At 39.3% G+C, this 23,922-nt stretch overlaps 1 protein-coding gene across 1 annotated transcript in view; it reads right to left on the reverse strand.

Annotated features, from left to right (window-relative positions):
* C7H10orf67 (chromosome 7 C10orf67 homolog) overlaps positions 1-23,221 on the reverse strand; it is a 46,276-nt gene extending 23,055 nt beyond the window's left edge. Inside the window, 8 exon segments of the mRNA XM_068405616.1 lie at positions 3,217-3,275; positions 4,433-4,580; positions 10,184-10,312; positions 10,315-10,371; positions 19,536-19,610; positions 20,351-20,494; positions 22,814-22,909; positions 23,165-23,221. Of these exon segments, the coding sequence (XP_068261717.1) occupies positions 3,217-3,275; positions 4,433-4,580; positions 10,184-10,312; positions 10,315-10,371; positions 19,536-19,610; positions 20,351-20,494; positions 22,814-22,909; positions 23,165-23,221 (765 nt within the window).
* Between the last annotated feature and the right edge of the window lie 701 nt (positions 23,222-23,922).

Below are 23,922 nucleotides of genomic sequence, written 5' to 3' on the forward strand. Positions count from 1 at the left end.
ACTCAGTCCTTGCCATCTCTTATGATGCTTTGAGAGAAATTAGAGATGCAATTGCCCACAGCTAGCGCACAGCTTGGCTGCCTGGGCACAGGAGGAAGATCCAGACTCCAAGTCCCATCTACAGGAAATCAATCAGTAATTTCTAGTTAGTCCAGGTGAGAGACAGTGCTTCCAACATGTTTCATCATCACTTATCACTGACTGATGTCTGCTTTGAATCCCATTTTTAAGTGTTAACTTTGCCTTATACAGTGTATATTGGATACTGGTGCCTGCATCAACTTTGAGGCCAGAGAGTGGTGGTCAATGGGACAGAGTCCAGTTGGAGGCCTGTGTCTAGCGGAGTCCCTCAAGGGTCAGTACTGGGACCAGTACTATTCAATATATTCATTAATGACTTGGATGAGGGAATAGAGTGCACTGTCAGCAAGTTCGCTGATGACACAAAACTGGGAGGAGTGGCTGACACACCGGAAGGCTGCGCAGCCATTCAGAGAGACCTAGACAGGCTGGAGAGTTGGGCGGGGAGAAATTTAATGAAATATAACAAGGGCAAGTGTAGAGTCCTGCATCTGGGCAAGAACAACCCCATGTATGAGTACAAGTTGGGGACAGACCTGTTGGAGAGCAGCGTAGGGGAAAGGGACCTGGGGGTCCTAGTGGACAGCAGGACGACCATGAGCCAGCAATGTGCCCTTGTGGCCAAGAAGGCCAATGGCATCCTGGGGTGTATTAGAAGGGGTGTGGTTAGCAGGTCAAGAGAGGTTCTCCTCCCCCTCTACTCTGCCCTGGTGAGGCCGCATCTGGAGTATTGTGTCCAGTTCTGGGCCCCTCAGTTCAAGAAGGACAGGGAACTGCTAGAGAGAGTCCAGCACAGAGCCACGAAGATGATTAAGGGGGTGAAACATCTCCCTTATGACGAGAGGCTGAGGGAGCTGGGTCTCTTTAGCTTGGAGAAGAGGAGACTGAGGGGTGACCTCATTAATGTTTATAAATATGTAAAGGGCAAGTGTCATGAGGATGGAGCCAGGCTCTTCTCGGTGACATCCCTTGACAGGACAAGGGGCAATGGGTGCAAGCTGGAACACAGGAGGTTCCACATAAATATGAGGAAAAACTTCTTTACGGTGAGGGTGACCGAACACTGGAACAGGCTGCCCAGAGAGGTTGTGGAGTCTCCCTCTCTGGAGACATTCAAAACCCGCCTGGACGCGTTCCTGTGTGATATGATCTAGGTAATCCTGCTCCGGCAGGGGGATTGGACTAGATGATCTTTCGAGGTCCCTTCCAATCCCTAACATTCTGTGATTCTGTGATTCTCTGATTCTGTGATTCTGTGAACTCCGTTTCTGGAGTGAAATGTTCAACTGCTGGGCACTACAGCAGTGTGTGCCTTCATGGCCAGCTCCTCTTTTTAAAGCTTTTTAACCAAAGAAGAATTTATGCACATTCTGGCTATCGAGAGAACATCTTTCAATGGGATATGCAAAGGAAGGTGGAAAAAAAAGTTAGAAACCTCTATCAATGTAGTTAATCTTTTAGAATTGTAGTTTTTCTTTCAGGAATGGAAATATAATTAGATTCATTATCAGAATTACAAAGGGAAGAGAAGGACTGCTCCAAAGACTTCTCACAGCACTTCAGTTTTACAATTTAGCTCACCAGACTGCGCAGTGACTGTGAAGGGCTACCTCTACAGGTAGCTGTACTGGAGGCAGTTTGGGAGGAAGGTGTGTGATCCAAATTTACACAAATGTAGCGCTTCCAAATCATGTGAGTGGCATACAGAAAAGAGTTCCTATGCTGCTGCTCAAATCCACAGACTGAGGTCGTACCTATGGGAAGACACTAGATGTAAGAAAACGTTCTCCATTGTACGGAGATGAAGGGAAGGAAAACATAGAGTAAGTTTCAGGAAAAATTTCCTATGAGTGAAAGGATGAAAAAAATATACTATTAAAAATATTATTTGGACTTCGCAACTGAACTAAGAATTAAAATTCAGTATAGGAACTGATGACTGGCACTTTCTTTCCAGCACAGTGAGACTTCAAACCTAAGTGGGATTCCTGAATGCTGTCACACATGAAAAAAGAGAAAAACTAAAACAGAAGAAGTAATCCTTCTTTGATAGACTAGTGCATTAGGCAGGCTAATTAGTTTTCCACTTCTGATTTTGGATTTCATGTACAGAATCCTAATGAACTTACCCTTTCAATGCTCCTGTAAAGATAAGTAGGTATCATTATTTTCAGAGTGGGAAACTTGGTCATAGAAGATTCATTTCAGGTCACAAGGAAAGGCAATGAAAGGGATGATTTTAGAAATCTAGTGCCTCAGTCTCCCCCCAGATTATTTTTTTTTTTTTTAAAATATGAATTTGTGTGAGAATTTAGTAATCCTGGAATAAGCACATAAAAGTATCACTATTTCCCTTATATTTCACCACAAGGAAGTGAGTTATCTACAAACCATTTTGGAAATATGTCACAGAAGGAATGTTTGTTATAGGAAGAAGTTCTGTGTCTATTTCTTCATTTTCAGAATGAGAACTATACACCATAGAAAAAAGTCATTTGAGAACTATCACAAGATATGAAGCCCACTGGAAAGATATCTAGATGTTATACTGGGAAAACACTGAGAGCTGTCAATCTTTGAGTGAGGTCACTTATTAGTTAATAAACAATGGTGTTGGAAAGTTTTTTAAAAAATTGGCTTTTGTACCTTGTTTGTCTATTGTTTTGCTCAGATAGCACATAAATAGTAACTCACATATACTAACAGCTCTGTCCAACTCTCTGGAATATTTAACAAGTGACAGCTTACAAAAAATAAGCATTTTCTTATTTGAAGTTATTAGCTATTTGTATATACATATTTTATTTCCTCGCCTTCAAAAGCTTACTGAATGTGTTTCTTTTTTTATTAAAGTATTCAATCACTTCACTGTAGTTCACTGAGGTTCAGAATTTTCACTATGTTTTAACAACATTATGAAATATGACAGGATGAGAAAATCAGAATCACAATAGTCATTAAAAGAATACCAATTCATTTTTAGTCTACAGTGAGTTATACTGCCATAAACCAAAATGTAACATAATTCAAGTTAAAGTCAGCTTTCTAGCATTATTTGGACTATACACAACCAACAGTCCCAGCTCGTTACTGTTCTCCGAAGAATGTAGCTTACACAAGTAAGAATTACAGTACCTTTTGAATGGTTTGCTCATCTGTTTCCATTTTTCATCGCATTCTTTGAACTTGCTTATCTGAAAACAAGAGGAGAAAGAGAAAACCCATGAAATTACATGCGTACATTAACGTATTCAAAATGTTTGCTTCAGGTCAGTCGCTAAACCCAGTGGAATGCACCGGGGATGCAAGTCCTGGCAGAACTGTGACCTTCACCACCGCCCTTGACATTCACAGCCTTCTTCCTGCTGTTCAGCCGGCTGGTCAGAGAGAGATGAAGAAGTAAGTTCAAGAGCCAAGTGTGACTGAGCGCCCACAGCTTTTCATTAATACTAATTCTGGACATCCTTGCTGTTAGTCACAGCCAATACAAAGTGTTTTAGCAGGTGGTTCTTTATGGCTCATACAAAACTACCAAAAGATAAGAAGTACCATTGAATCAGATGGTAAACAGGAATCAGGAATATCGTCTGTGTCAAACTCATCTTGCCACTATTAAAGGTGATACTGGGACTAATCTACACAGACATAACAAAGATAAACAGCCAAATTCTACTCGATTGCTGTAGTTTCTAGTCCCCCATTAAATATTTCACTCTGGCAATATATGAGAAGTAACCTGCAGGTAAAGACTGTACATTGTATTTATCAGGAAAAACCCCTCCTTGTAAGAACTGTAATAAAGCACAGGTACCAAAAGCAGTGACGGCTTATTTGAGAGAAAATAATTCTGTTAGAAACTTCCACAGAAACACAAAACTAATTACATGAAGAAACGTACATTCAAATATTTTGCAGAAGCTCAAAAACTACTCGAGAGAGAGCGAGTAGGTTTTAGTACAGTTCCCTTAAGATAAAATAGTAAACCTTCATTTAAAAACATAACAATCCACATACAACACTTTTCTATTTCAGTAACTTTACAGCATGTATCTGTCACAAAATATGAACTCTAGCCACATTGCTAGGCAATATTAGTCTCAAAAGCCACAGCAAATATTCCTTTGTCATAAATTAAAATATGTAAATATATGCATTAAATTAGAATAAATATGTATGAATTTCTCTACAAATGCATACAGAATTAGCATTCAATACCAGAAAAAGACAACAGTCCAGAAACAAGTTGACATCCTTCTGAAGCATGTTAACAATTAATTCCAACTTCAGTAACGTTTCTTACATGCTGCTTTTAAACAAATCATCTTGATCTAACATCAGTTTAAAGTGTTACCTAATAAATACTTTTTTTTTTCAGAGTGTTTCAGAGAATTTTTGAGATGAGAAATCTCATTGCACAGTTTAAAAACCTCTTCTTTGAAATCCTCATTCTCTTTTGCAAATGGTTTTTCTTTTTCATGGTTATCATCTTCAAAGACAACCTGAAAGATTGCGACGCCTTGAATTCATAAGTAAGGAATCAGAGATTTAAATATGCTGCACTGGTGGAATATTATACAACACACTATCATATAATTTCTGAATTCTATTACGGAGTCATAATATGAATAGAAAAAAGTTGAGCCTCTAAATAGGTCCCCGCGAGAAGAAAGGCTGCAGTACATTATATACAAAGACCATAACACATGGGGACATTTTATTGACAGGAATAATGCATATCATACTGTTTGTGTGCCCTCATCATTCAGGTCAATTTATTATGGAGGCTGTGTCCAGGAAGGCAGCTGGGGCCTCTCCACCCACACTTCCCCCCGTGTTTCTGAAGCGCTGTCCGTAACTAGGCAGGCAGGAGCGACCGTGGACAGGCAACACCAGGGGGTTGCAAAGTGCATGGCGAAGGCGGGGGGCTTGTTGCCTTTGTGCCATCGCTCAGTGACAGTGCTGCCAGTGTCATGAGGAGCACATCACATGTCAAAGTGGTGAAGTTTTCAGGCTGGGAGCCGCATGGAGTCCATCAGGCCTTCTGATATCAACACAGTTGGTTTTCTACTTGGTGTCGGAGCCACCCAGAGGCAATTCATATTCTGAACATTAACATGGCTTTGCATGCCTGTCACACATAGACCGTGCAGGGGTTTAATGCTATTGAAGACTACGGTTTAAATCTCTATGCAAACAGTGATTACCTTGTAAGAAGGTTCCAGGATAACATGCAACAAAGGACTTTAAAGTTATAGTTTTAGTAAAGCAAACTCATTTACATTTTTATTATGTGTGCCCTTTGTTTAAATCTTGCCACATCCATTATGGAAAAGACTTCTTATGCAACTGAAGCTTATTGGGACAGCTACTCTTTTTTTTTCTTTTTGGTTTCAAAGCTATTGAAAACATTTGAATATATTGTCTTATGGCTGTCTAGATTTTACTGCCACATATTTCTTTTAAAATTATAGAAAAGCGTTCAGAGCTGGCACAGATCTTTATAGTAATACCAGAATATTAACTAACTCTTGAAACCATTTAAAATATTAACACAAAAGAGAAGACTCAGACAGCAGTTTCTTTGCTTACTGAAGAAAATTTGGGATATTATTTGCTTCACTTTGAACTCTTTTTAAAAAAATTACTTCAAAATAAAAATGTTAAAGACCTTCAAAAATAAAATTCCAAGGTTTTCAAATGGCATATAAACTTAAATTGTAATGCAATGATGGGTAAAATTTAGACCATAACTATTCATTTTTCCTCAAAAAAGACATTTTTAATTTCCAATTTACTGGAACAAATTATCAATGTACATAAAGTTTTGGCCACTGAGTTTTCACTGATTTTATAAGCACTCATGTAAATAAAATGCCAAGTGCTTTGAAAAGTAATTCATGTTAGTTTGTGCTTCCCCTTTCTTCACTAAAGAAACAGTAGCAGTTTACATAAGACCAAGTATGATTAACAAAAATGTTACTTTTAATAATGTAATTTTAAAATAAATTCTAACGAAATAATTCAACAGTATTTCATTTTGAACAGTCTTTATGCAGTAACAGATTTAAAATTAATCCTCTGAGATAATTATTAGAGTGCATGTTTTCATCGAAAACTTTTACCAAACCCTGCAGACAGACGAGCACGCTCCAGGGAAACCAGCAGCGTTAAGCAAACAGCACATGCAATATTTAAGTAATTAGCTAACACTCTGCTCTGGCAGTGGTCAACTCTAAACCACTGCAAAACAAACTTTGAATTTCAAAAGACCTTTTAAGTAACAGTTACAGCTCTTAATAGGCTTAAGTATTTGTTCCTTTCCTCTGGCTGTATTTGAGCATCAACAGCTGATGCTCAAAGAAGAACCTTTACATAAAATAAACAAAAAGATTTTAATTAATAACTAAGTTTTAAATGGTATCTGAAATATAAATGTAATCATAATCTTTTACGGTTTTAAGGAAAGGCTATAAAATCCACACAAGACATTTTCTTCACAAACGTTACTCAGATAACCTTTAGCTCTAGCTCCACCATCTGCTAAAACCGAGAACTGCAAGTAATTAACTATTCAGTCTCCTGCTGCAATGAGGACACTCATTAGCAAAATGAACAAAGGGACAATTTTCTGTAGCTACAGTCATCTGTTACACTTTGAGTGGCAGGTTTTGTAGCAATGTGCTCTCTGCCATCTGCCCACAGCGGCAGCGTTTGGCTTGCTTAAAGTAGGGAATTTTCAAGTTGTAAGAAAAAAGGGCTAGGGGTTGGAAGGCGATTATAACACGCCTTATATAGGAGGCTTCAATATTTCTCACCTTTTCTGTTTCATTGTCTTCATTCCAACAGTTTTATTACTTTAAGTAAAAACTAAGCATAGTTTAGCTTTAGTGAATTCTACTATATATTTGCTAAGTTCATGTATTGTAGACTCTTATGATTACTTTTCCAATAATACTAGGCAGATGTGCATACATAACTTTGGAATAACAAACTTAAACTAGATTCATCCACCTATACTTGTAGTATACCAGCCAAATAGGTAAAGGTGAGAGAATATAGCTATTTATTATGCAGTTGAGAAATATGCATTTCCGTTTGGTATTTAATTACACTCAAATTAATCAATTAGCCTTTTGAATAACAGCTATGATTCTGTTATTCAAAAAGCCAATAACAGCTATGATTTTTGCACTCTTGTTGCAAAGAAATAGGATGCAAATTACTGATGCTCTCCTATGACACCGAAGAAGAAAATATTTGAGCAGATTCTAGTTAAAATTATAAACCGAAGTTGTTGCTGTCGTTGATTTACTGGGAATTTGCCTTGAAAACAAATCCATTCTCAGAAATCTGTGATCCAAATTATTAGGTACCTTTCCATTTCTAAGCTCTACTTTAGATGTTTCAAGTTCACATTACATACACCACAAGAGGGTGCAGTTGTACAAGCTCTCATGAAAAACATTTACAAATACACCAGGGTTGAGTTGCAAGGGAAATGATAATTTCGAGATTTATTTATATTTATTGTTATTATCCATAATATGTTACGTTCGTATGTTTATAATTTTAATTCTTTTGCAGTTTATATCCATACATTTCAAAGAAACGCAGTTGAAGGTTGAACACGGGAAGCTCTAGTATGGCCACTGGCTGAATACAAGCCTTTACTTTTCAGTCACCCTGTTATTACACCTGTATCTTCAATTCAGCTAATGCCTATAAGGGCTTCTGGTCTTGAAAATTTCAGGAGATCACGATGGCATCATTCCTTTGACAGTATGCTCTAATCAGCAACCATTCTCATAGCGGTTTCAGCTTGTAGCCGCTGTACTTGATTTTGTCTTCTGTGGAGGTCTTTTAAATGTAACAAAATGTAGACATCAGCCAGGAAGGGACTAACAGGTTGCTAGTGGCCCAAGTACCTCCATTGACCTTTTCAAGGCTTGTCAGAGCTAAAAAAAGGATTGAAGACAGCATAGCTTTGGAGGGAAAATAGGCATTTCATTGCAAACTCTTTGACAGAAGAAAACAGCGCATGTTTCTTGTTTCTACTTTGTATAAATGCAGAACTCTCCGAGAAGAAGCTGGTGATGACAAGCTTTACTGTATGGATCAGCTAAAAATTGCATAGATACTGAAGTAGTCCTTGAAGTGCAGCCTAAGGATGAAGAGTTATCTAGCCAATTTGACACTAATTGTTTATTCCAGCCAGGCTTCTCTACTTACCCCTTTTTCATCCATTCAGAAACATGTCTGGGACAAAGATCAGTTAGAGAATTTTTGTGAACTGTTTTTAGAATAGTTCTTGTCACTGGAGAGAGAGACTTAAGTTTTTGGGCACAGTACCTCTTAAGAGAATGCTGTATAGATCCCAAACCCTAGGCAAATATCCCTAAGTCCTCTCCTTGGCAAGGTATTCAGATTCTTTAATCAAGTAACCTCAAACTATTTGATAAACAGATTTAAGATGAGTTTTTCAACTTAGGGCATTTTCTCCAGCCCTCAAAAAGGTTTTGACTTTTTCTTGTTCACTTCCCTAGTGAGGACGTGATTCTGTACTCCTGGAATTGCACAGCCTGCTGTGATAATGACAGCCCTTGCTCACATCCAGCCTCCTCCTCTTTTGGAGAAGAAATTTGAACCGTAAAGAATGCAATGACAGCCTCTTAGTATCTTCACATGGGAGCCTGGATCGCAGCCCCCATTACAGAGAACATTTAAATATACATATTTTCATAAAGTAAAACAGCCTCACCGGGGCTTACCCAAATGAAGCGAAAGATAAATAAGCCATATCACTGTTGATTGTTGTAGCTAACAGTCTGTTGCAAGAAGAAATTACTGTCACTTCTGTACACAGGAATGAGTGACCTGGCTTAACGATCCAGTTCTAGGACAGGATGCACAGCTATGAATTCCAACTGGGGAGAGATACCTAGTTTCCTCAGACCATACATCATAGACCCCATATTTCTCCTTTACAGGCCATACTATCTACCTTAGGTGGCTGCCAGCACAGTTAGATGGCATTTCAGATCTCATTAGTACTACACATCTCAGTGATGCATAGAGAGCAGAGATGAAAAAGCAATCCAGTGTCAGGCTTAGCTAGAACCTCTTTAGAGCCTGAGACTGCCTTTTATCAGCCTAAGGCATATGTGAAGGTTTGAAAAAGTGTTATAGATTTCTCATGCTTCAGTGAACTGCAGATGAGTATAGTTAATTTGGGTAGGAGAAGGACATGTTTATGTTACAGAAGGGATACAAAGATGATGCAGGGACATATGAGACTGAATTTGTTTTCCATTTGAAGACTACAGACTGCAAAAGTAGGACAGGTCTTAGCCATTAGAACTAGTCATTTATGTCTGCATTTGGGTGGGGAAAAAGATTCATAATTGAAAAGGGCTTCTCATGTCTATTAATGGCTGTATCCAAGTAGCTGTCATACTCCATGAACTTCTGTTGCAGAAGTTAAGAAAAATCAAACAAGAGGGATTTTGTATTTAATTTTTATATTTTAAATGAAGATATATCTTCATTGCATACTCAAAATGGTGATTTACATGATTAACAACACAATTCTGAAGAAAAAAAGAAAATATTTATTTTAGAAGTTATTTAGAGAACAAAGAGAAACATAAGAAGATGCAAAGTAAGTACTTCCGTAAGTAGCAGTAGAACAGATGTGGACTTTTATGCAACTGATGTTTGGGCATGGAGTAAGAATAGCAATATTTTATGAGAGCAATATTTTATAAATGTTTTATAAACGTTTTTGAGTTGTTTTTTTGGATGTTTTTGTTAAGTTTTTACAAAAATATTTTATAAAATATTTAAATTTTATTTTAGTAAAAAAACAGATCAAAAAAGGTAGTACAACTACCAACTCTTGGTCAGACTATCACTGATTTAAATTTGTGTGACATTAATAGACTACTATAAATTATTTTAGTCAAAATATGTAAAATAGCACAGGATAATCCCAAACAGCATTCTAGTACCTTTCCAACTTAATGTTTCCTATAAAAATAATGGCACTAGAAATAGACTTTGCTGAATATGTTTAAAGATTTCCATATTTGGATAATGAGTTCACGATCTTTTACAAAAACATACCATTTTAGTCCCTTTTTTTTTTTTTTTGGTATTCCTGCAATTTTCTCTCCAGATCTTCAATTATGGACTCTTCCTCATGTAGCTTGTTATGTAAAAGCTTCAAAAGTTTTCTTGGTGAAGTTTTCCTGGTGAACATGCTGTGTCTTCTCCATTTCTGTTGTAATACTTCTATTAGAAGAAAAGATTCTTCAGTGATACTCTTACATAACCCTTTTTGAAAGCTACAGAATATTTTTTGTAATTTGAACACATCATAATGCATATTTTACATTCAAGAGTATTCTATTATCAAAAATAAAATGTTACTGTGTCTGACATTTCAAATGCTTAAACAGAAAGTGTGTTATATCTAATACATAATCTATAAAAGTAGAGAATTCAAATGCATGGCAAAGAAAAAGGAAATTTGGAAAAAATTTGCATATCCTATACATTTTAAAACTTTCAAAGAAAGAATTTAAAACATGTAAGAAATAAAATAAGGAGAAAATACAGCATAAGTACAGAATAAACAAAATAAACTGCTAAAATGTTAACTTTGCATTGCTGGCATTTATTTGTGCATCTTGTTGATTGCAGAAGCAAAATGTTTAAATTGCACTAAAAGATAAAAAAAGAGCACCTAAAATGGATGATTTACTTCTGATGTCATTAAAAAATAAAAATAAGACTTTCAAAGAAAACCAGCCTGTGCAGCCTCCCATTATAGAGAAACGCCTCTCCAAGGTGGCGTACTGTCAACAGCTGGCCATCAGGAAACACTGAGCTCAAAAGTGTGTTTGAGCTCTGTAGAGGGGTTTTTGGAGCAGAATGGTCATGTAATGAGCCAGAAGTATGAGAATATGGAGTGAGGGCCTAGCTGCGTGACAAGATTCATGTAGCTAGTGTCAACAAGCCGACCTTGGAGAGATGAGGAAAAACAGTAGCTGAGCAAACAAGAATCGAGGGAGTAGCCGGTGGGAGCCGAACACGGAGGAGAAGAAACAAGAACCGATGGAGCCAATTAAGAAAAGACCAGTGGCAGAGCAGTGACCAATCAACACATCAAAGAAGAGTATGTTTAGTAATATTAACCAGTAGCAATGCACATGCTTACAGCCAGGGAAGTACAAAAATGTATAAAAGGGGCAGCTTATGCTTAATAAAGCGTCTTCACTTTGATTCACATTGGAATTGTGTGGAGGCGTGTTCCTTCTCTTCAGATGGTGACCCCGAGGAGACCCTGATCGACGGCAAGTTTGGGGAATAGCCCAGAAGGAGTGTACACCGGCTGGAGTACGGCTCAGCGGGACTGAAGACCTGGGGCGAGCCGCAGGACGACTCGCAAGAAAAAAAAATAGTACGTTGCAACGGGATACTTAGTGAGGTGAGCAGCCGGGGAAAAAGGAGATGGGCCAAAATATTTGTAAAGAAGAAAGTGCGATAGTAAGGCTTCTCCTACATATCCTCCTCTCTAAGAGAGGGTAAAATAACGATGAGCTTTTGCTCCGGAGACTATTGATGTAAATAATTGGTGTAAATATTGTAAATTATGGTGTAAAAAGAACAATTTGCCAGCTACGGCGCAGACCTGCTTTCGAAGTTAGTACGTGGCAAAGTGCTGGAACTTCTCTGTTTGAGCTGCCTCAAGGAGGGACAAGATCGCCACTGTGTCGTTTGACGACGTGGAGATTAGTTATAGACCTCACTGTAGCAATTGAAGGAGGATAGAGAGGCAAAGGCGGCGGCTGAGGTGGGCTTACAAGCTCCTTCACAGTGACTTCGCCCTCGCGCGCCGCCAGACTTCCCCCCCTCCCTGCCCTCCGCGCCGCCAGAGCTCCCCGCCTCACCGCGCCGCCAGAGCTCCCCCCACCACCGCCCTCGCGCGTCGCCAGAGCCCCCCCTCCCTTCACCCCTCTGCGCCGCCAGAGCTCCCCCCCACCGCCCAGGGAACAGCAGCAGAACATTGATCCTTCTACCGTCCCGTTACCCGAATCTGAGACTGAGCCACCCTTAATAGACCTTTCTGAGAGGTGGAAGCGGGACATAATTGCTGCAGAGCCCGAGGGTCCGTGAAAGTCAGGCGGTAGCGTGGAGGAGTTATTCACGCTTGCAGCCAGTCCCAGGTTACTGTGTCTGGCCTGGACCCGGCCAGGTTCTGGAGAAAATTAAGAGAAGCATGCACTTGCGGACGGTGATTTCGGGGCCGCGGCTGCTATGGGTGGCGGGCTATTGGCTTGCTCGGTATATCGAGGGGGACTGGAAGTGGCCCACGCTGAATGGGAGCCATTCAACTGGGGAGTGATTTGCCTTAGACAAACAAATACAAAACGGGGGCTGCTAAAGAAGCATTGTTGTTACAGTTAGCGAAGGACAACGCAAAGGAGGACTGCAGGAAAGTTATTGCAGGATGGCAAATCGTAACCCCACCTTAACCGAGCTAATGGATGCTTGCGGGAAAGTAGGAACCACCACATTTCAGATGGAGCATTTAGCAAAAACATTTGCGGCAGCAGTTAAGGTAGTTCATCGTTGTTATACATGCAGGCAAGAAGGTCACTTTAAGAAAAACTGCCTTAAGAAGTCGAAGCTGAGTGAGAGAGATAACTTTGTTTTGATGTGTCATTGCTGTGGGAAGCTGGGGCATCTTGTGAAGCAGTGCAGGTTTAATAATAACCAGCTGCAGAGTGAAGGGAAACTGGAGAAAGAACGCGGGGAGGAACCGTGTGCTGACACAAATGAATCTTCCCAACCAGTTCCAGGCCTATGCAGTCAACTCGCAGCCCGAACCACAGGGAGCGCCGGACGGGATGTTACCACAGCAATCGCAATCACAACAGAGAATAACAGAGTGCCTAAGGTACCAACGAATGCCGTGGGACCCACTGGAAATGGGCTAAGTGCACTATTACGCAGACGTCCTAGTGTAACCTTGAAAGGTCTATTTGTTTTACCAGAAGTTATTGATGCAGACTATACGTTTTGGTTATTGATCTGAAAGACAGTGAAAAAACAATCCCTTTACATGAAATTGACAAATGCTACTTTGCTTTTTCAATACCTAGTAGTAATAACCTGGTGCCTTGTCAGCGATATCAGTGGACGGTATTACCGCAAAGCATGAAAAACAATCCCACAATATGTCAATGGTATGCAACAGAAAAAGGTACATCGTGTGGATTTAGAGACACCAGTAAGTTTATATGTAGCCATTGCCAAGCTGTCATCCATGGGATTACTGGGCCAGTGGAAGGAGTGCTGGCAGGATCCGCTACACGTTCTAGAGTGGCTGTTTTTATCCGTTCAATCACAAAAAAAAAAAAAAAGAAGCGCGCTGGGTAATGAATGCAATTATATACTACTGTAAGACAAGGACCCAAGGAGCTCTTTTATCCTTTTGTTGAGAGGCTACAAGAAGCAGTTGAAAAAGCAAGGTTCTTGATGTTGGTTTACGAGATACTCTAGTTTATGCAATTAGCTAGGAATAATGCTAATGCTGATTGGTCAAAAGTTCATTGAAGCTTTACCTGGAAAACCAGATTTGAATGCTATGATAAAGGCACGTGCAAAAGTGGGTACTGTGGAACATAAGGCTCAAGTTATGGCTGCGGCCGTACTTGGGGCTTACGTGGTCACAATTGCAGTCTCTATTCCAATTGTTAGCAGGGGACACAAATTTAACAGCACCACGACAGACTACTGCAGAGGTACAGCAACTGATTACAGAAATAGAAAGCAGGCTACATTCCAAATTTGTACATCGTATTGATTTGAATCAGGAAATACAAATTATCACTTTGTTTGATAGGCAAATTCCGTATGCAATAATTGGTCAATGGAACTCAGAATAATCAGATTTGTTACATGTATTGGAATTAGTTGTTTCTACCTTTAAGAACAAAGAAAACTGTCCCCATGATTGCAGAGCTATTGGCACAGATTATCACCAAAGGACGGATGCGATGTCGGGAGCTTGTGGCCAGAGATCCTGCATCACTAACCGTTCCTATTGCAGCTCAATATTTTGAGTGGTGTATGGCTAATAGCTTTGCTTTGCAAACAGCCATGGAGAATTTCTTGGGACAGGTTGTTTACCACTTGCCCTCCCATCCTGTTATAAAATGAGTGCAGAACTTCCATTGCCACAGGAGTGTTGTGCGCAGACATTCCTGTGGATGGAATTACCATTTTTACGGATGGATCTGGGAACACAGGCAAGGCGGCCTTGTCTGGTATTCTGACTATGCAAGTGGGAATCTATGGCAGTACAACAAAAGGGTTCACCTCAGGTGGCAGAATACCGAGCTCTATTAGGAGTATTTCAAGAATTTTCCCAATTCCCTTTAATTTGGTTACTGATTCAGCATATGTGGCTGGCATTGTAAAGCAATTGGATAGATCTGTTATAGAGCATACACGTAATCTGTGTGTTTTTGAATTGCTGCGAGCTCTGTGGCAAGAAATTCAAATCCGAACTGCATTGTATTTATGTTTTTATATGTAAGAAATCATACTAATTTGCCTGGGTTTACTGGCAGAAGGCAATGCTCGAGTGGACTCTTGGTTTCTTGACCCCAAAATTCTACTACAATGACTGTACAGGTGCCGGACATTAAACAGCAGGCACGTATATCACATGAGTTTTTTTCATCAAGGACATTGGGCACTGCGACGACGATTTCATTTGTCACACAGTGATGCTCGGAATATCGTGGCTATGTGTCCTGGTTGTCAGCAACTGCCGCAACCTACGCAGCTACAAGGAACCAATCCCCGAGGACTGCAGGCCTTGGACATTTGGCAAACAGATGTAACTCACATTGCTGAATTTGGCAGGTTAAAATATGTTCATGTAACGATTGACACTTTTTTCATCTTTGATTATAGCTACAGCGCAAACAGGCGAATCCAGCAAACATGTTCAATGACACAGGCGTTCTGCTATTGTGGCCCTGGGCATTCCACAGACGATTAAAACGCACAATGGCCCAGGCTATGTGGCACGCGCCACACAGGACTTTTTCCAACTGTGGGGTATAACACATGTAACAGGCGTCCCACATTCACCAACGGGACAAGCTATTGTGGAGCGCATGAATCAAACTCTGAAACACCTTTTACAAAAACAAAAAGGGGGAGAGCCAGGGCTATCTCCTCCTGACAGGTTGTGTGAAGCGCTTTATGTACTAAACTTTTTACGCTTGCCACAGGACTACTCTGTACCTCCAGCAGTAAAACATGGTGCAGGGTTAAAGGGAGGTATGGAGGATTTTCAGAAAGAACAGGAACAAGCCAAAGTGATGGTAAAAAATGGGGTGACTGGTGTGTGGGAAGGTCCAATGAAATTAATAACGTTGGGTCGAGGGTATACATGTGTCGTTACAGATACAGGAGCCAAATGGGTACCAGCTAAGTGGGTGAAGCCGTGGCTACAAAAACAACCCGAACCACATGAGCCAACTCAGGATCTGCCTCGGAACACTGACCTCTTGAGAGATCCAGTGCCCTGACTGCGGGAAGTGTGAAAAAAGGTTTGCATGGGAGGTATAGAAAAGGGAGCAAAAGGCGCAGTCATGATGAAGCAAGGGTTGTTTTTTCTGTGTTAAGCCTGCTTTGGATCCTGGACCTGACAAAAGGTCATCAACCCGATAGTCCTTCCGCCGACACCGTGGAAGGGGAGTCACAACGTTTGGGTGACTCTGATGCGGAGCTTGAACCAGACGCAGTTTTTTGTGCCTCCTTAGCTCAGCCTGAACAACCCTTTCATACATGTCTAGTGGGGGTCCCCTTAAACAGATCTGAAAGCAAAAATTACCAAAGGCTTTATTCCTAATTTGTGGCAATAGGGCTGGCCCAAAGTTGCCCAGTAAGAAACTGGGAGGTCCGTGTACCATAGGTAAATTAAGTCTACTAATGCCTACATGAAAAGTCATACTAACCATACTAACCTACATAAGGCCAGGTAAAAAAGAAGTGTCACTAACATAGGGATAGAAGGTAACGATGCTGCACAAGGACTAACACAATTGCGAAATTTAGCTTGCTGGGTTGCAAAAAGAGCTGATCAAACTTCTAGAATTTTAGGAACATTAGCTAATGATGTAGATAGTATCCGACACGCTACTTTACAAAATAGAGCTGCTATAGACTTTTTATTATCAGTGCATGGTCATGGATGTCAGGATTTTGATGGGATGTGTTGCATGGATCTGAATGATCACTCCAAGTCAATTCATAAGCAGATCAAAGAGCTCATGGATACCACGCAGAAAATACAGGAACAGCATGGGTTCCTGGATGGCTGGTCGGATTGATTAAAATGCTATTGATGGGATTGTTCGTGATTTGTATTATCATGCTTGTATTACCGTTGTTTATTCTCCTGCTTTGCAAAGGGCCCTGCAGCGGATGATAAACACGGCCTTTCTGGCTCAAGAAAAGAAAGGGGGAATTGTAGAGGGGTTTTTGGAGCAGAATGGTCATGTAATGAGCCAGAAGTATGAGAGTATGGAGTGAGGGCCTAGCTGCATGACAAGATTCATGTAGCTAGTGTCAACAAGCCGACCTTGGAGAGATGAGGAAAAACAGTAGCTGAGCAAACAAGAATTGAGGGAGTAGCCAGTGGGAGCCGAACATGGAGGAGAAGAAACAAGAACTGATGGAGCCAATTAAGAAAAGACCAGTGGCAGAGCAGTGACCAATCAACACATTAAAGAAGAGTATGTTTAGTAATATTAACCAATACCAATGCACATGCTTACAGCCAGGGAAAGTACAAAATGTATAAAAGGGGCAGCTTATGCTTAATAAAGCGTCTTCACTTTGATTCACATTGGATTGTGTGGAGGCGTGTTCCTTCTCCTCAGAGCTCTTCCTTCAGGAGTACCTAGATACCTAGTTTAAGTTATTTCCCAAGGTTAGGTGATTAAATATTGGTCAACTTCTTTAAAATAATAACATTAGCAGAAATTACTACCTCTTGTGTAATACATTAACATTTGTAGCACTCACTGAGGAAGTGAAAGAAGTAGGGTACAATTATTTCCTCAGCCACAGTGGAGTCAAACTCAGTTCTCCTTTCTCAGAGCACCCTACCGACAAAGCTACCCACATGCCTGGGATGGGGTGAATCTCTAAGTGGTTGCTGAAGCTGGACCAGGAGAATCCAAGAGTAATGCAAGATCTTCCAAAGAGAAAGTAAAGCCAAGGGAACCTGACCCTGCAGTCCTCTGGTGAGAACACCGCTACCATACACTCCATGGAATTCAGATGCATTCTTTTACCATGGAGTGATTACATAAGCTGGATTTGGGAAAGAAAACTTTTCACACACAAAATGAAGTTTGCATTATTCTAGATGGTCTGTCCAGCACTACCAAGATCTACTTGATCGCATGTAGACACTCACATTTTAGCTAGTCACACTTTACTTTTTTAATAGTCTGTGGAGATTTAGTTTGAAGTCAGATGAGTCCAGGGGACAACTCAATTCACCCTGAAGTAGGTATCTAAAATTGATCAGATGAACTGTGTCCTAAAAAAATACCTATTTCTCTGTCTTGACTATCAAGAACGCAAGGTCAGCACAGCTGCATCATAAACGTGTCTACATTATTGATGAAGTGTTACAGGAGACAAATGCCACTCTCAGAAGTGACTATTTCCCAAAAGAAGTGTTTCACTATCTGATTTTAAAAGGGAATATAGTTTTTCTTCAAATAGTCTATACAGTCTACAGTGCTCTTTTAAACCAACTCTGCTTAAAATGTTAAAGTAATTGCTAGGAAGATTCCACAATTCTCCTGAAAAAAATCTGGTTTACGCTTGGTTTTGAAGCAGAATTTCTTTCTTCACGTGATGGTGCTACATATCATCATTCAGAAATTAAGAAGAACAAAAGTAAAAAATTAACATCTTTACTGTCTGTGAAGTCGTAATAAATCTTGTAGTTTCTTTCTTTACAGAAGCTACCCTTTCCTTCACTGCTAAAGCCTTGCTTTTGCCTTTTAATCACCCACTTTAAGCTATGCAACATTCTTGAAATGCATATCGTCTTCTGCCACTTGCTCAGTGTTTTCAGCATTCTGATTTCCTCTCACATCTTTTTAAAACTCCCCAGTCTCACAGTTCCTCATATCTTTTCTGTGAACTGTTCTCCTTTGCTTCACATTTCTCTATCCTATTCTCTGAAACATCCATATAATTAATGCTGGTTTGAACTCATTCACAAGTGCACCTGTTCTCCTGTCCCTTCACGCGTCTAGGAGATCATTCATTCCATAAAAACACATTATTTTCTCCTTCCAGGATTCTCTATGATTTTCTATATACTGTGTTATACAGCAGATACTGCTAATACACTGTACACACTTCCCACTGTATACCTCCACTTGGCTGTGCTGTGTATAGGCAACAGTAAAGTAATTATAGCTAAATATTTTTACCCACTACCCTTGCCAAGTAAAGTAGTTTATTTTCTTTCTCTTTCTTTCTTTCTTTCTTTCTTTCTTTCTTTCTTTTCTTTCTTTCTTTTTTAAATAATTACTTTGTTTTTTCAAGAAGTGCAAACTTGCATGGTTAAATTGCATGTGGGGGAAGAAAAAAGAAATTTAAGTTCCATACTTTCTAGTTTGAATTATTTTTACTGTTCCAGCTGCATCCTGAAATCTGTTAATAAGAAAGTTTGTGGCACAGTCTCTAGAGGGCAGCAGAAAGCCACCTGGAGTGCCCACAATGGGTCACCATTGTCTTCAATTACTATATTTATCAAGATATTGCCATTTTTTATTGAACCAAACAACATTTTATGCGATTACTGTGTTCCTGCCTCCTAACAGACCCAATCACAGACTGTCAATTAAAGCAAGTTCCCTTCATTTGCTGTGAATTAAAGCATGCTCATCCCTTAATTTGATTTGACTATCCTCAATATAATGGAAAAGTAAGCACTGACTGTATATTTGGGTCTAATCTTACACTGCTTGAGTATTTTGTGGTCATTTGTTTTTCACTAGCCAAGAAATTAAAAACACTGCAATTTTTGCTTTCTTCCACTGGTATCTACTAACATACCTCATTCATGTTGTAGTAACTATGATGTTACTCATTAAAACTATACTTGAGTATGCTAAACTGCATAAGGGGGGAAAAATAATACCTGTAAAAACAATTAAATTTTTGTGGTTAATTATTTTTGTTTCTATTCAATATAGTTTAAATGCTTAGTCTTCCATGAAAAATTCAAATATACCCTTCTCCAGGTTTTGAAGTGCAAGGCCATTCTCTGTAATAAGTTTATGACATATTAATACTTAGACCAGCAGTCTGCTACCACATTATTGATTAAAACTCACTTCAATATTTGGTCTGAGAACAGCTAGTGCATCACATAACTCTTGTTGGTAGCTTTCTCGAATTTGGACCTCTTTCTGCAATTCGATTTGTAACAAATTACCGAGAACTTTGATGTGCAATAAAAGGACACAAGCAATTACAAAACCAAACAACTTTTATATATTCTTTTTTTTTCATTTGAGAAAATTAAATGCTATCCAGGCTCTTGAACTTAAAAAAAATAGTAAGCTTATGTTCCTTTTCTATCACTTTTTTTCCTGCATTGATTTATGAAATATTTGGGGTTTTATGTTCATATCATAAGCTTGAAACTGAGGGTTTATGCATATTTCTGCCTTGTGGTGAGTGCTCACTAGTTGCAACATGATTGCCTAGGAGTGTTAATGCTGGCATGGGCTGTGATTTACTACCTAAAGATCATTGACTATGTATTTTGAAAGAAATACATGGGAAAAGAACTGTAAATAACTTATACACACAGGAAGTGTGCTGCATTTCTTGCCTATTAAAATACTGTTATAAAATATTTTACTAGAAATAATCACATTACAATTTAAGAAGTTTTTCTAGACATAGTTTTTAATATGCCAAGTACAATGTAATCCATGTTCTGTTCATTGCAATTTTGCAAAAGACACCTTAGACAGGCACTTTTAAATCTATGTTAGCACTTTATTTCCTTATTTTCAATACTTCTGTGGATTACCTTTCATTAAGTAAAATATTGTATCAATCTGCACAAAGGCAGTATATGAATGAGAACTGTCATCTAGTGAAGATTAACATGTAAGTGAAGAAGAATTTTTCTCTTCACCCGTTTATGTAAAAACTCAATGTCTGTCAGTCAATCATCTACGTATTTACAAAGATTTGAAGGCTGCTCTTCAAATTTTTCTTCATATTGTGCTTGAATGATGCTTTTGTAGATGGACAAATCTTGCTGGAGGGAGTGAACGAGCTAAAAATCAAAATCTAGTATTATTTGTTTTCATATGCAAAGCAAGCTAGTCCAAAGAAAAGTATGACTATTTCATTACCCTGTTCAAGATGCTGATGGCTAGATTCATTCACCTAAACACAAGCATCTAATGCATTTCTATGCCCTAGGGTATCCTCTTTGGTCTGCAACAGTCACTTGGGCATGGGTCTCTACACCTGTCAGAGCTCACAGCTTCACATCCATGCTTTGGACATCTTAGGCTGTCAGCAGGAGCTTCCATCTGCAGAGTAAAACACCTAAATTTAGGTGTCTACGTAAGAACTAGGTGAGTAAGTTTCTGTTAGCGGCAATGAAGTCAATAGAATTTGACTCAGTTGCTCATGCACACATGGTTTCGTGTCAGAAGAAATGAGGTATGAGAGACATCTCATGCAGGGCTGGCAGACATGACACGGGGCTAAGGGAAACCTGTCCCTTTCTGAAACCAGAGACAGCAGCCAAGTAGTGTAGCTTTAGATATCTCCATCGACTACAAAGACAGATCTGCACTGATTATACAGGAAGTTTAGATGCCCTGCTCAGGCAAAGATATCCCCATGAGATGCCTAAATGTAGGTTTCTTAACCTGTGAGCCAATTCTCATCCCAAATAACAAATTTGACTGTTAAATAAAGTCTTGGGGAGCCTTCTATAATGAAAATAAGAAATATTGCACTGTAATGTTCTATAATGAAATTAAAAAGTAGTAATATGAAGAAAACTGTAATCACTTCTGCAGAACAAAACATAAATTATAAAAATGTGCCAAAATGGAACATATATTGCCATGTCAGAAGCATCAATGACATCTTTGTAATGTTTGTTGTAAGCGCCACTCCATTGTATCAGTCCTGTGGATAACAAAAATTTAAAACTACCAATAAGAAAACTGTAACTCATGAAAGGGAAGATATGAATATACAATATTAAGCATATATTTCAGTAGTCCCAGGCAAGGAAAGCATAATGAGAACTGGCCCTCAATATAAATATACTTTGTATCCAGACGTACAGAGTGTTCTCTGTTAAACTAAAAATTCCCCCCCCCTTCAAACCTTCAGTACTGCATATTTTAAAGATATTTGGATTCAATATCAGACAGGCAGAGAATATTTACGTGGGGAAGATATTTAGCTTTCTCAAAAAATAACTAATGTAGGAACACTCAAGTATCTGCCAGACGGTACCTAGTCAGATTCTGCAAAGGAGACCCACACATATGTGTCAATACAGATAACAAAATGTAAGCCCAGAAAGTGGTCAAAACTTGTTTAGAAATCAACACAATTGTGTTGAATTAACACTGCAAAGCATTTTATATAAAAGGAATAAAAATATCTGCATTTTAACAAGAAGTGACAGAAGAAGAGTTCAAGGAAATGCATTCTGCTTGCCACTGGCTCAGATGAGTAAAATACTCTGAAGTCTTTCAGGGATATGAGGTATTGCTTCTAAAAATAGTATCAAAAGCATTTAATTTTAGTTCTTATCTCTAGATATACCATCTAAGAACTAAAAAGAAACGTTTTTTTTTTCTAGGAAATTAACCTTTTTTCGCACATAATTATTTTATATCCTGAAGCACCTTCCTTTGTAATTTCTTACACAGTAAAGGGACAGACAGAAACACCTCACTTTGATGGAACTGATCTCCCTCTGCAGGTCTCTAGAGGCACCCGTCTGCCATCACAAATTGCTAAAGCATTTATGCTAAGCAGACTGCACTGTGCCTCCTTATGGACTGCACCCTCCCTACCGAGTCTAAGCATTAAGTTTCAGGGAGACCCTGCTTAAGATACACATATAATTGTGCAAGAGTAGATAATAACGATGCAGATCATCTTTCTAATTTGCTTTGGTATGTGGTTTGCAGAAGCACTGCACTATTTTATTTAATCTCCTTTATCAGAGGTGTGGGGTCTCCTTAGCCACACTTGTAACTGGTATCAGGCAAGTATCACTGGAACCGACAGGCCCACATTTACTTCCAGACTCTTAGCCACTATTAGATAGGTTTAAACCTTCAGAATTTTCACTTACACTTGCCTTTTGTACATTAAACAATGTTAATCCCTACATAATTTTCTCTGATTCAGATAGACAAATAATACAGTCTCTAATTCATCTCTCAATACTTGTATATTATTCTATTTTGAAAATGGAAATTTATATAATTTAGCTGAAATAGGTATATGAAGACAGAAGAAAAGCCCAAACAGATTCCTTAAGAATTACACAAAGCAGAGATGACACATTCTATAGCACGAGGAAGACTGTTATGATACTTTCCTAATTTACCTTGATTAAAGCTTGCGTAGCAATAGCTAGCTCCTTTAATTCCAGTATTTCTTGACTATCTGTTTGCGTAGCGCGATCTGTGCTGTAATTGATCTTCTGTTAATAATGGAAATTCAGAGGCAAAGTGTCTGTATTTTTTTAATCATTTCAGTTGTCTGACTTTTTTAAGATGGGGAAATTTAAGAGTTGTCTTTTAAAATAACATTAATAAAGACCTGTTAGGTAGAGCTGGGCAAGAATTTTCTGACACCATCCATTTCTAACAGAAAGGAATTTTGACACACTCAAAATACTATGTTTTCAATAACCTGATGTTCCCACAGGTCGAGGGAGGTGATTCTGCCCCTTTACTCTGCTCTCCTGAGACACCACCTGCAGTACTGCATCCGGCTCTGGGGCCCCCAACATGGAGGAAGGACATGGACATATTGGAGGGGGTCCAGAGGAGGGCCAGGAAGATGATCAGAGGGCTGGAGCACCTCTCCTATGAATACAGGCTGAGAGAGTTGGGCTTGTTCAGTGGAGAAGAGCAGGCTCTGAGGACACCTTATTGCAGCCTTCCAGTACCTGAAGGGAGCTTCTAAGAAAGATGGGGACAGACTTTTTAACAAGGCCTGTTGCAATAGGACAAGGGGTAATGGTTTTAAACTAAAAGAGGATAGAGTCAGACTAGATATAAGGAAGAAATTTTTTACAGTGAGGGTGGTGAGACGCTGGAACAGGTTGCCCAGAGAGGTGGTAGATGCCCCATCCCTGAAAACATTCAAGGTCAGGCTGGATGGGGCTCTGAGCAACCTGATCTAGTGGAAGATGTCCCTGGTTATTGCAGGGGGGTTGGACTAGATGTCCTTTAAATGTCCCTTCCAACCCAAACCATTCTATGATTCTATGTGAAACTCCTCACTGAAGCAGTTGCGATCCCAGCTGTATGGGTGCCCTGTAAGATGCACAGCGCAGCCAAAAAGTCAGAATTACCATGGGCTAAGTTAACTTTAATTTAGTGCACAAATAGATCACTTTCAATCCAAAGCACAAGTACATTCTCCCAGAAGAGAAGACAGAAGTGTATAAAAGATACAGTCGTATCCTTGTCAGTCCCTGGAACAGCA

The sequence above is a fragment of the Nyctibius grandis genome, chromosome 7, assembly GCF_013368605.1.
Source record: "Nyctibius grandis isolate bNycGra1 chromosome 7, bNycGra1.pri, whole genome shotgun sequence".
Classification (NCBI taxonomy): Eukaryota; Metazoa; Chordata; class Aves; order Nyctibiiformes; family Nyctibiidae; genus Nyctibius; species Nyctibius grandis.